This window comes from Lonchura striata, chromosome 3, assembly GCF_050655825.1.
Source record: "Lonchura striata isolate lonStrDom1 chromosome 3, ASM5065582v1, whole genome shotgun sequence".
Lineage (NCBI taxonomy): Eukaryota > Metazoa > Chordata > Aves > Passeriformes > Estrildidae > Lonchura > Lonchura striata.
This window is the reverse complement of record NC_140705.1, coordinates 4,096,905-4,110,905: the sequence shown is the minus strand read 5'-3', so window position 1 is coordinate 4,110,905 and position 14,001 is coordinate 4,096,905. Positions and strand designations below refer to the sequence as shown.

The following is a 14,001-nucleotide window of genomic DNA, read 5'->3' as shown; positions in this document are numbered from 1 at the left end:
GATATGCTGGAACTACATGAACCCTCTGGAGTCATGGAATGACACAATTCCCATCATTAACTCACATTTATGTTTAAGTAGTTGGAGCTGCAGCAAACCAGCAGACCTCACCCACCCCATCACAGACCATTAACTCCCCAGGGTCTGTCTCCATTTTAAGCCAAAGCAGAAGAGTTTCTCCAAAAAGACACAAATACTTTTGTGCACAAGCTGTGCTGAACCCTTGCACTAACACAAACCCAAAGTAAACCAGAACTGACGAGCTTCCAGCTCTCCTGTCAGCAAAAGAGCAGAGGCTGGTCCATCCATCTTCTGATGTAAGAACAGCTGGCCTGGGCAAAATATAAACAGGAAAGAGATGTGATGCAGATGAAAACCTGATCCTGCTGAAATCAGTAGCCAATATTTTCCCAAGGGGCAGGAATTTTCTCCCACTTGTAGCTAACATTTCTAACCTTCTATAAAATGGGACAAGCCCTAATCTCTCATCTCTGCACCTGCAAATTGCATTCCCTAAAGAGTGTGGGAGCTGCAGCTCTGTGAGAGTGTGGCAGGGCCCTCTTGGGGACACCCCATGCCAGCCCTGAATGATCCAATCCCTCCTCCCTGAGGGCAAGACCCACCCACACCTTCCCAACCAGCAGGCAGCACCAACTACAGCAAGTACAATCGACATGCAGCTCAGACATTTCTTGATTTCATTGAGGAAAAACACTACAAACAACTTCCAGCAGAAATCACCCAAGCTCCTAATAAAAAAAAAAAAAATTAAATATATTTTCCTTAAAGGATCAGTATGGGACAACTTCCACTGCAAAGGAGGAAGAAGGTGGGAGGAATAAATTCTGAGTAATTAGCAGAGTAAGCAAAGGCTGGCAATGACTCTTTGAGAATTAACAGGCAATTAAAGGAAATAGGTAATTAAAACCTGTAATGCAAACAATTTGTGATGACCCATGCCTCACCAGGCAGTTTTCTATGGCCCATGTTTCAGAATGCAGTTTTATGATGTTTTTCTAAAAGAGCTTGCTTTTATTAATACAGGTGGCTGATACTGAGAACCATTCCTTTCAGGGAAAACTAGAAAAACATTAGTGCTGTCAAATGTTTGTTCAGCATCACTGGACCAGTGCATCCCATAGAAAGCATGGAAAAAGGTGCAGAACACCCTTGGAAGCATAAAAAACATTCCCTTTATTTTTTTGCTCCAAATCCTGAATCAGCGTGACTGAGTGACAGACTGCTCTGGTCAAGTCCAAGTCCCCACCTGGTACCTATTTCCTAACACACCAAAAATGGGCAAATTCTTCATGTGAAGCTACAAAGGTATGCTGTGATTTTGAGGCCATTTCCTCTTGGTGAGGCTGAGCTGTAAATGAGTAATCTGGCAGCAGAGCACTGCAGGCACATCCAGCCTGCACTCAGACAGAGCAGCCTTTCTTCCCTCCCATCAAAGGTTCCAGGGCTCCACCAGAGCCAGGTAAAACAATAATTGATCCCAAACAAAGGATGCTGACGTGCACGGTGTAGGGATGGCATGGCAGGAATCTGCACTGGACCTTCCTTCATGCCAGCAGGGACTTTAATCACTTAGCAAGGGACATTTCCAATCAGCTTGAGAAGTCGTTAAAAAGTATGTCAGTGTTAAACATCTGATGCTTTAATTAAAATTTCTAACTACTGAGAATACACACCTTTCCTGGCTCCTGAAATGATCCTTAAACTGCCAGCAGAGTAACTATGGATTAATAGTTTATCTTTAAAATACTTACCTGGGCTTAGTTCTTCACTGCCACTGGCACAAAAATCATAAATTAACATCTGATTACATATCTATACATATGGAAATACATATGACACACAGCAGGACAGTGTTGATGCTCATTTTGGATTCACTGTGTTTAAAGGGGCTGCTGTCCTAAAGTAAGGGTTTTTTTAAACCTCGCTGCTTTTCTCTGTTGCATGTAACCAGAGAAGCAACATTAGAAAAAAAAAAAAATCAAACCTCTGAGAACAAGAAAACAATTACAGAGTTTTTAAAGCAGTGAACAACAAAGCCTTTTGTCTCAAAATACTTCTTAGTCTTCTGGTTCACCAGAGCATCTGCTTTAAACTAATAGTTTTTTCCCTTTAAAAAAAATGCAGATCAAAAGGGGAAAATTTATTTTACTTTTCGACTCTGACATTATTTTAATTAGTTAAATTTTAATTTGCTAGCCAAAAGAAAATCTACAGCAGCCAGCTGCAATTACAGTACAATTCACACTGAGCTGTGATTGACTGTGCTGCCAGTAAACAAACCAACCAGCTTAATGGACCAGTTGCAATTAGATTAACAAAGTTTGCTGGAGCCCAAATCATGAGCTGCAATAAACCACAAAGGAAGTAAATGGCAATTCTGGGCCAACTGGTTGCAATTTATTGCTGTCAAGGAGGCTGGTGGAAGAAATGTCAATTTACAGGGACTGCAGCAGATAGCTGAGTGTTCATAATTACCCATCAATATAATCCACGTTGAAGTCCAGAGTCTCATATCTGCCAGCAATTGTCTTCCCATGAATCTGTATTAAATTTCCTGTTTAAGAGGAAATGGAAATTGAAGAGAGTCTTTTAAAAGCAGAGAACTTGTTTGCAGATTTTCTGAGCTGAACAAAAGGAATTAATGGTCTTTATAGATTTTGCAGAGGTTCCTGCACTGAATGTACTCTCATGGCTTAAGATGATTTTTTACCATGGCTCAAGATGATTTTGCACTTAATTCACTTTTCTCAAAGCACATGTCTCTATTTCCCACCAAAAAAACCTAAATTAATTCCAAAGTTTTTGCAGATCTGTATTTGCACAGAGCTGACAATTTTTCCTCAACTCTTTTGTTAACTAAACCCCAATTTCTAACCCAATTCCACTGTAGAACCTCATGAAACAACCAAAATTACATCATTTGTACACCAGACAGAGAGAAGGTGTAAAGAAGGGTCTTGGCATATCCATGACCACATTACTCTCCTGCTCTTCACTCACACTAAAAGGTGAAACATCCATCCAGCTAATACAGGGAAATCTCCATAATGACACCTATGCAACTAGAGCTGAATTACACCTGAAAACAATTGGAAATAAAGGATTTTTTTTTTTTAGATTGAGGCTCATCTGTGTGATATAATCATCCATGTAAATGTCTGAACTCTTGAGTGACCAAAATCTTTTGATTATTCTTGACTTTGAGGATCAAACTTCCAATTTTCTCTAAAGAAACTGGCAAAACCAGAAATAATAGAAATAGAGGGGGAAAGAATCTCCTGTATTGCAGTTAATTTTTCAGACCAAAATCAGTGAATGACTTCTCATGTAACTTTAAAGTCTGATTAAGACCCCAATAAGCAAAAGGTCTGTATGGCATTAGAGATTAAAGAAAGGTCCCATACCTGGGGTGCCAGATGATGGATTAATTTGGTAAACCACAGGTGTCTGCTCGGCTGAGAACTGCAAAGAGAGATTGGCATTGAAATGTCAGATATTTCTGCAGCACTCCAACCCCACCTGACAGTGCACTGCTCACAACCGGCCAGCAGCTGCACTTCAGAGACCCGCACTCCACATCTGATCTTTGAAGCAGATTCCTGCTCCAGGAAAGGAGTAAGAAGAATTATTCCTTTCTTACTCCCTCTCCATTCAGAGTCTGGATTAGTGATATTTTTACATCTTCTTTTGTGCCAAAATTGCCCACCCTGGCTTGATCCAATGTCAGAAGACACAGTTTCATACACTATCAAATTTCTAAATCATGCTTTAGCTGAAGTTAAAACTTGCATTTCATCTTGAATGGCGACACCATTTTTCTTCCCAATAGTATATCCTTTAGAACAATTCCATCATCACAGATGTGAAATACTTCAGCCACTCTGGCAAGTTTGTTGGATACCTTAAAGCAGTGGAGCAAAAACTTTGTCTTGGCCCATCTTACAGCAATACAACAGAGACTTTTGGGGGAAAGGACCACCTTTGCCTCTGAGGAAAAAAACCCTTGAAAATCATCAAGTCCAAACATTAATCCAACACTGCTAAATCCAGCAAAATGCATCCCCAAATGCCACATCTGCATGGCTTTTCAATCCCTCCAGGGCTGGTGACTCCACCATTTCTCTGGTGTTAGACAATCTTTTGGGGAAGAAATTTTCCCTGATATCAAATCTAAACCTCCCCAGTGCAACTTGAGGCAATTTTCTCATCCTGTATCTTTGGAGAAGAAGCCAACCCCCATCTGGCTGCATCCTCCTGTCAAGGAGTTGTGGAGAGTGAGAAGATCCTCCCTGAGCCTCCTTTTCTCCAGGCTGAGCCCCCTCCAGCTCCCTGAGCTGCTCCTCATCAGACCTGTGCTCCAGACCCTTCCCCACCCTATTTGGACATGCTCATCTTCCCCACCTCCTTTATGATCCCCCTCAAGACCTCATTGGCAGTTACAGAAGCTGCTCACAGCCCAATAAATATAACAAAAAAATTATTTTCTTGCATTAATTCAAAGATACCCTAAGCTTTCCTTGAACCCCATTCCCTTTCAGAGCTCAGCCTTTGCCTTCTCTCCTACTCCTGGTTGTGCTAAATATTAATGAGCAGGTACAAACTTCCACCAGCAATGGCCACTTCTGGAGAGCAAAGGCAACATCAAACCATACCCCAGGCTGGAGAAGATGTGGAGAAAGAAGCCAAAAGCAGCAGGAAACTGGGGCCATTGGCTGACACAAGTCTTGTGAGCTGCTCAGACTTGTTGCTGCCTGCAGCAGCTTTTCTAATCTAACACAGAGGCAAAATTAATTTTAATATGTGTAGCTCCCAGGGCCCAGCTCCATAACAAAGAGACACATTGTGGTTTATTTAGCTTGGAATGTGCCTCATTAACAGCATCCCCTGGTGATTTTTCATCAGCTCTCTAAGCTAGCTGAACCATCCAATGACTCTTCAGCTTTAATGTGCAATTTACTGAAAATGCTGGGTATTTTTGCTCAAAGTTAGCACAGAGGTGGGATGTGACTTCCAAAAACACCAGGCCTCATCCCAAAGCACACAGTCATGGTTAAGGATTCTGCACTGCAAGAGATCACAGAATCCCAGAATGGTTTGGGTTGGAAGGGACCCTAAAGACCTTCTCATTCCATGCCCCTGCCACAGGCAGGGACACCTTTCACTGTCCCAGGTTTCTCCAAGTCCTGTCCAACCTGGCCTGGAACACTTCCAGGGATGGGACAGCCACAGCTTCTTTGGACAACCTGTGCCAGTGCCTCTCATTAAAGAGTTTTTTTCAAACATCCAATCTAAACCTACTGTCTTTCAGTTTAAATCTATTCCCCCTGGTTCTGTCTCTAACATGCCTTTGCAAAAAGTCTCTCCTCATCTTTCTTTAGCTTAGGGTTGGAATTGAATGGTCTTAGAGGTCCCTTCCAACCCAAACCACTCCATGATTCCATCCATGTCAACATATTTCCTGGGACACAAAGTTGAAGCTTCACTCCCTTCAATACCTTGAATTCTTTATCCTCACTTCTGCACTTGGTGATTACCTTGAAAGAATAGTTCTCTTTCTCCACCTCAGTCAGGTTGTTAATCACATGTCCTTTAAAGATCACCTCCACGTAGTACAAACCCTCCTGTGGTGAAGACCTAAGTGGAAGAAAATATGTAATATTATATATTTTTAAACAAATTGTGTTTTAGGAAATGCTAAATCCTTTACAGAGTCTCCATTCACAGCAAATCCACTGAGACATCCATAGAGCAAAGAAACTTTACATGTCAGCCCAAACTTCACACATATGAAGCTAAACTTCAAAAGAACAATTAAAAAGAAATGTGGAAGTGCAGCAAAAAAATCACAGTTAAGAGCAGAAGGTGACAGGGCTGCATTGGAATTCCAGCAAAATTACTGTTAATGCAAAACACATTCTCATTAGGCATGCACAGAAAATAATTGTTATTCATTAGTAAAAGAATGACCCAGGGCTCTCTGGATCTGCAAGGCATCTTGATCCTTGTCCATAAATTAATGCTGCATCCTTGTTTCACACAGTTTTCCAGCACAGCACCCAGCAGAATTAACTCTCAGCCAAATCATAGCAGCAAAATATGGAAGAGTCCAATAGGTCCTTCTTCAGACACCCCATCTTCCAGTCCAACAGCCTGTGTTAAAGCTGTGACAGGATAGAAAACAGGCAGCTCAAACTGCTCACCGGGTGCTTGGAACCATATTTTTTTCCTGTTCTGTTCATAACCCCTCTCTATCGCCTTGGACAGGTCAAGGACACCAAAAACTGGTAGAGTCTCCTCCAAGATTTCCTTGGGAGTTTTGCATCTGAGAGCTAGATGTGTACAAACCTTTGAAGGTCTGAGTTTGGACTGCCCAAGAAGCCTCACTGTGACCCTCATGCCTCAAGGTATCTTTGTGTTTCATGAAGTTAAAACAAAAATCAATCAGCCCTGGTTAGGAGGTGCTCAGCGAGGCCACAGCATGAGGATTTGTCAAGGAATTTTGAATGAGTTTGAGATAGGATTTCTGAATTATTTTAAATAATGTGATTTATTTTTCTTACGTTCTACATAAGCAAGAAAGGTGAGTTCAACTCACATCTTCACCACATGGCTCAGAAGGTCACAAGACCTCCAGTAACAAGACTTTATATATATGCCCTTTTAATAAAAATTTATTAACCCATAAAACACTATCAACAAGGATATTTATACTTTCAACCCAATCCTTAAATATCAACCCAATCCTTAAATATTTTGTCTTATAGACTCATACTACAGAGTAAGTTTTCTTAGTCAATCATGTTGTAACACACAAACCTACAGTACAATTCCCTAAAATTCTGAATGCTACTTTTACTTAGTGTATCTCTGTTTTAGACTATAAATCCACATTCTCACTTCTAATACATAAATTTGGAAGCCTTTTCCAAAGTTTCAGATTAAATCCTGTGTTTAATTCTAAATTTTGGCTTATAGGCCCAAAGTTGTGAGCATTCCCTGCATTTCAGATTCCAACACCACAGGAATTTTTTCAACTCCCAAACTTCCTGTGCAGACACTGAAGGAAAATGAGGATCCTGTTTGACAAAGGGCAAGGTCTCACCCACAGTGCAACTATGGATCTTACCTTGTTCTGCACCTTATGCTGGGCAAGTCCAAATACAGAGCAGAGACATCACACGGCAGCCTGGGCAGGTCTGGATGCACCAGGAACACCTCCAGCTGGGATGGACCAGCTGCAGAGACAGATTCTACCTGGTGGGATGTTGAGCCTAAGCAATAAAAGTCAATCAGAAGAGCTCTGTGATGTCGGAACCCAAAATGTCCCTCAGACATTTTTTGATGTTCCAAGTCCAAGTCAAAAGCATTTAAGATCCTAACAAGCAGCTAAAAGCAGCTGTAATTTTAAATTTAAGCCATAAAATAATTTGCCAACCTTACAAAAAAAAAAAAAAATCACAAAAGCTTAAATATTATAGTAAAAATAGTCACAAAATAAAGAAAAAAAAATTAAGTGCTATACAGGGGGGTTTTAAATCCCATACAGGGGGGGTTTTAGTTTTATACATATAAGTTAAAAATTTTAAAATAAAAAAAAATTAAACCTATCCTATCCTCCCTCTTTCTTCTTCCTTACCTCCATATTCTTAATAATGTTAAAATTCACAAATTAATTTAAAATAAAAAACACTATTTAATATAAATAATAAGCATTAAAAAACTACAAACATTTAACACATAATATACCATATAAAAAGCTAACAACAACCCTGGGTGGGGAGAAAGAAAAAAAAAAAACAAAAACAAAAAAAGAACTAAAAGTATATATACCTTTACCTAAGTTACTAAACAAACCACAACAACCCAAAAAAAACAATCTTTTAAATAATTTACAATAAACAACCATAAAACCAACTAACAAAAAACTACTAAGCCTTTCCTTAAAAACACAAATTAAGAAAAAAAATTTACACCACACAAATTTACACCCCAATCTAAAAGTAAGCTAAAACACTGTGAGGACAGGATCACTTCCAGCCACACAATGAGCATTTTTGGAGGTACAACCCAGCTGCTCTAGGAAAAATGCTTAGAACCCTTGATCAGGCTTTTTAAAACCACATTTGTGTAATTTCATGTTGTGGTGGTTTAACCCCAGCTGTCAACTCAGCCCCACACAGCCACTCACTCACTTTCCCCCCAGGACATGGGGGAGAGGACTGGAAGAGTAAAAATCACATCCCCAAGTGCATTTTAACACATTTTTTAAATCCCCTTGGTGACTCTACCCCTGCACTGGGCAGCCTGTGCCAGATAATGACCATGCACAGCTGATTCAGAAACCAGCTCTCCTCATAATGAATAAATATTCATCACTGTAGAAAATCAGACCTAGCTTTGTACATTTGGTTTGGGGCCAAAATGGACATGACACATAACTTTCTGAAATTTTTATTCTGATCTTATGTTTATCATAAGAGTTTTAAAATGCTCCAACATCACAGGATATATGAAGAGGGCAGATTTTTAGCTTTTCTTCAATAAAAGGGCAGGAGCAGGGAAGAAATTTCTATTCCTACATCTGAAAAAATAAAGTTAACATTTTTACTTCTGTTGCTTAGAAATAAACCTTCAGCAGTAGCTTATAAAGTCATCATTTCAAGCTGATTTCATGCTATGAGTGCCATAGCCTGTGGCTCTGTGGGGTAGGGTTTGTCACTCCCACCACAAACCTGAGAAGGAAGCTGATTATCTGTTATTTTTACATCCTTAGAAGTGTTCAAGACCAGACTGGACAGGGCTTGGAGCAACCTGGGATAGTGGAAAATGTCCCTGCTCATGGCAGGGGGTGGAATAAGATGATTTTAAAGGTCTCTTTCAATCATTTCTATGATTTTATTTCAACACACACTTCCAAATAATTCAACGCTCACCATCCAGAGTGATGGTAATCCATGTTCCTCCAGCAATGCTGCCCTCATGGGGCTTGACAAGTGATCCTGAGGCTGTCCCTGCAAAACAAACCAGCTCCATCAGGCTGAAGGGAAAGGCAAATATCTACAAAACCTTATTAAGGATGAGACACAGTGACTTGAGAACTGCCTTCCTGTGATCCCACCCTTCATCCCATTTCTCCTTCTCAAGCTTCCAAATTAATCATGTTTCCCATCCTTTTCCCCCATCAGTGTCCCCCATTTACAGCTTCCCTCAGGGAGGTGTTGATGCCTTTAGGGCTTGGGGAACCAAGTTACAGCCTGAGCCTCCGTCATCCTCAAGAATTAAAGATAATAAACCTCATTTTTATTCCTTCATCTCTCAAAGAAATGTGTTTGCTGACTTCTGTGCACCATACCAAAATTAAGTCTACCTACAAAATATATCTTTTTCTGGCTCCCAGACAGCCTGTCCAGCTATTTCCTTCTGAAGTCCTTAGGAGAGACAGACAGGCCTGGAAAAGAGCTCCTGCTTCATGATGTTAATCACCTATAACCTGCTATGCCATGCCTTTCATAAAGGCACCAGATTCCTTAGATAATTTAGGATTTATTTTGAGTACCCTCATTCTCTGAAGCTGAGAGATTAACCAATATATGGCTTATTTTTATGCAGCCACTGACAAGAATTTTCCAGAAGTTATTTCATGGTGATACCCACTTTCCTGATTAACATTTTAGAAAATTTCCAATTTCTTAGCTATATTTGGATGCAATCTGATCAAATATCAGTATTGATTGCCAAAGCCAATATTGGAGACTTTTGTATCATGAACCCTTAATATCAACATGCAAAGAGATGTAATTAATATCAAGTAAACAAAAAACAATAGGTATGATATGAAATCAGGTAGAACACAGAGAATTAAAAATTAATCCAGAAATCTCCTATATGGCTATGGAAATAATGCCATGGAAAACAAATAATAGGGTGGATAATGTCCAGTGAGCTACAGTCAATATCCCGTTGTTTTCAACACCTTTTAGAGGTTCCTCTCCACTACTCACAGGCAGTCTATGTCCATTCCCCACTGGATTTTGCAGATTTGGGTGGAGGTAACACCTCTCCATCACCCACCTGCCAAGAATATCAGCCTAGCACTCAGCAGGAATGTTCTCCAAAGGTTCATCTTGAACACTGGATGAGGAATTCACAAGAGTCTCGTTCCAGGACCTTCCCTTTAACTTAAAAAAAAAAAAAAAAAAAAAAAAAAAAAAATCTGTATTCTTTCTTCTCACTGCAAATCTGTGGGAGCAATAGCTGTGAACTCTTCTAATAATTTAAGAATATAAACATTTGAGTACTTGCAGACCAGGTCTAACTTGCTGTCATAGCCAGAGATATCAGACATTTCCATTATAAAGTCCATGTCAGGAACTGTTCTGACATCTAAAGACAGACTGTCAACTTCTCCTGCCTTCACCCTCTGTATGGAAAAAGCATGGGTGCATTAATTTAGCCACATTTTTAAATCATAAAATGGTTTTGGTTCAACAATGACCCAGTTCCAACCCCCTGCCATGGGCACAGACACCTTCCATCAGACCACATTGCTCCAAGCCCCATCCAACCTGGTTTCTAACTTATGGACCCACAAGACCTACTGAAACCACTTTGTATTTCTTGCACTTTTTAACACACTGCAAGGGGTAGAGTCCAGCACCCTGGTGCAAGTGAATGCTGGGAAGAATGCAGGTGAAGAAAATATAATTTGGATTTGATTTTGTTATTCTTTTCAGGAATCTTTCTGGTTTTACTTACCTTATTTAATTTGTTCTTCCTCCATTCCTCTGATGAGTGAAGTGCAGGGGCTCTGATACCAGCACAACAGCTCCATCCTTTTGGCACCAGCTCTGTCACAGGTTTCAGGCTGGGGTTGTGTCAGACTCTGCCCAGTGCTGAAACCCCCCAGACAAGCTTCCCAAAAGGCTCAAATCCCGTCACAGACAGCTCAGAGCTGTCCACTGAGGGTGCTTAATTATTAACTTAAGCTACTTGCTGCTATTAACTGTTTTGTTCCAAGACTTTAATAACCATAACAAAAATAAACTCGGATTGTTCTTCCACTGGTATATGTTTAGGTCCTCCAATAGGAGGACAATTAATCAATTTTGTCCTCTTTTTTTCCCCTCCTACATGATGGAAAAACTGTTTCTTGATATGCTGATATTCAATCTGAGACAGACTTTTACAGCAAGTGGACTTCAAGGTTCCCTTACATATTATTAATTCAATTTTTCCATGGTATTCCAAACAGCATCTGCTGGGAATTCTGCCCAAAGAGTGTTTAGATCCCTTATCACTCCTCAAGTAGCTTTAACCCTGCAGGCCTTTTTGCCTGTGGAAAAGAGGGCGGTGGACTTTCACAGTGTTTTCATTCGTGCCCTGGAGAGCCTTGGCTCCTGAGAAGATGCAATCCAGCCTCCCTCAGACACTGAACAGCATTTCTACTCCCACCTCTGCCCTCCTCTCTTTGAAGCCCAGATGGATTTTGATGGAGTCCCTCAATGGTCTGCTGAGCCTCTGCCTGGTATGGAAACCTTCATGGAAGTTTCCACTGAAATTTGCAGGAAGTTCCCAGCATAAGTGAGGTTTAATGAGTTACCACACACCAAACAGCAGCAGAATGTGCTCATGCTCTCACCTCAGCCCCAAGGGGAGGTGGAACAGGCTTGCTCAGCCTCAATTCAGAGACCCAGTGGCACAAAGTCACGGGCAATCAACCCTCAGGGGAGCTCTGGAGCTCTGCCCAGCAGTGGAACCAGTCGTGCTTGGTTTATTCTTAGGCCAAGCCCCAGTGTCTCAGCCACAAACAGCAATGATTACAGGAACCCCGTGTGAGTTAACCCCATCAGTCATCTATACTCAGTTTACTTATTAGCAGAATTACACTGGAAATGTGGTCAGAAGGAAGAGTAAACTCCAGGGAATTCTCAAACAAAAAAATATTGCTAAAGAAGAGGTTGTTCAAGATTAAAATTTGAACCCAGCAGACAGAAAGAGGTGCTGGTACAGGGTCCACTCACAGCCCCAAATAAAGGGATGGACCAGGGACAAGGTCCCTTCAGGAAACTCCCTCAGAAACAAGAGGAGACAGGGCAGGGTGCTCAGCTACAACACAAGCTCATGATCCAGACAAAAGGCAGGACCAGAGCAGGGATTACAGAGCAGTATTTCTACAGCACAGCTCAGGGAGGGGGCACAGGGCCACAGATGAGGTTAAATCGTGCTCTTGAACCATGGCCAGGCTGGGGAGGGTGGTCCCAGGTGAGGCTGATCAGGGCCATTGTGGTTTATTGCTGCTCCCAACACACTCAAACTCTGTCACTCAAACTATGACCTAGTCAGCAAAAAAAAGATCAGTATTAGTATCCATAACACTTTGTAATCCAGTCCTAAGGAAATGTTTTATCCAGGAAATCTCAACCAAATGTCCAAGGTTTACAGATCAAAAGGATTTGGCCAGGCTGAGGAGTTTATTCTATGCAGAAGGTCACAGATTAAGTAAAACAATGCACAGGGAGCCCTACCCATGAAGGAGCTGGAATGTAAAAGGAAAGAGGGAAAGGGCAAGTCCAGAGAAGGGCACCAAGATGATTGAAAGGATGGAGCAACTCTCCTGCAAGAAAAGGCTGAGATAATTGGGAGTATTTCGCTTGAAACGGGAAGGTTTGGGTGTGACCTAATTGCACCCACCCTGTATCTGCAGGGAGCCTACAAGAAAGATGGACAGAAACAATTTACAAGAGCCTGGAGGGACAAGAGGGAAAGATTCCCACTGCCAGAGGGCAGGGTTAGGTGGGATATTGGGAAGAAGATTTGTCTGTGAGGGTGATGAGGCCCTGGCACAGGTTGCCCAGAGAAGCTGTGGCTGCCCCTGGATCCCTGGAAATGTTCCAGACCAGGTTGGACAGGGCTTGGAGCACCCTGGGATAGTGGAAGGTGTCCCTGCCCATGGCAGGGGGCTGGAGCTGGATGAGCTTTAAGGTTCCTTCCAACACAAACCTTTCTATGATTCCATAATTTTATGAAAAACACTGTCACTACTAACCAGAAGCCCAGGCCTAGAATTCAGATCAGGAGAGGAAGAGCAGAGTCACACAGGAGCCTTTCCTGTGGGAAATACTTTGAAACCATGGTCTGATGCCTGTTTTTAGGGACATTATCCACTAAAGAGAAAATCAGCACATTTTGATGAACAAGTGCACATTTATAGATATGTGCAAGACACTTTTTTCCTAATTCTGCTCAAAAACTTCACCCCTGGTTTTGTTTGCTTGGAGTTGCTCATTTAAGGGTTTAGATTTTGAGTAAATAAATTGAAATATCCCTATGGACAGACTCAGCATCCAGAATTTGAGTGATTCCTGCAGTGATGCAGAAAGGAGGCAGAGCCAAGCAGGAGGGGCGAGCAGTGGCTTTTTGTCACTAGATGGAAGCATGGAGCCGTCAAAAACCTGTCTGACACTTGAAATACAACCCACGAGTGGCCAGGCTGCCACTGCTCTGCCTGGCACAGGTCCAGGAGTGTTCTGTGTTAGTTCCCTGTACTGGAGGAAAAGCCCTGGTTCAAGCAGGCAGCACAGGAAAAGGAGATGTGGGATCTACTCCCAGCTCTTGCACTCGCATGACAGGGATGACACTGCCCATGAGGCCTTTCTCAGGGGCAGCAGCATGGAAAGGTTCCCTTTCCCCAGGACTTGGAGCATTTCTGGGATGGAAGAGCCTTGCAGGAGCCAAATGAGGGGTCCCCTCATGCTCCCCCTCCATCTGACAGCGGCCACCTCGCCACAGGCCCGTGGCAGTTGTTGGACACCGCATGGCACCTCCCAGGGAACAGCTGAGGGGAGGATCATGTGGGATAAAGGAGAGGTTTAACAATTTTGTCTGCAACCGCTGCAATCCTCTCCTCCCTCCCAGCCCTGCTGATGCATCCAAATCACCCCACATCACCACCCCACATCAAGGGCAGCAGCCTTCCCTGCC

The 14,001-nt window shown here is 42.0% G+C and overlaps 1 protein-coding gene across 1 annotated transcript in view; it reads right to left on the bottom strand.

The window, feature by feature from the left end:
- The window catches only part of PKHD1 (PKHD1 ciliary IPT domain containing fibrocystin/polyductin), a 244,584-nt gene extending 231,396 nt beyond the window's left edge, over positions 1 to 13,188 (bottom strand). The window contains exons 1-8 of the mRNA XM_085574415.1: positions 10,777 to 13,188; positions 10,093 to 10,199; positions 8,955 to 9,032; positions 7,148 to 7,292; positions 5,556 to 5,655; positions 3,426 to 3,483; positions 2,497 to 2,575; positions 261 to 332 (exon numbers count right to left, since the gene is read on the bottom strand). Of these exons, the coding sequence (XP_085430541.1) occupies positions 261 to 332; positions 2,497 to 2,575; positions 3,426 to 3,483; positions 5,556 to 5,655; positions 7,148 to 7,292; positions 8,955 to 9,032; positions 10,093 to 10,144 (584 nt within the window). The 5' untranslated portion in view covers positions 10,145 to 10,199; positions 10,777 to 13,188. The remainder of the gene's footprint in view (positions 1 to 260; positions 333 to 2,496; positions 2,576 to 3,425; positions 3,484 to 5,555; positions 5,656 to 7,147; positions 7,293 to 8,954; positions 9,033 to 10,092; positions 10,200 to 10,776) is intronic.
- Between the last annotated feature and the right edge of the window lie 813 nt (positions 13,189 to 14,001).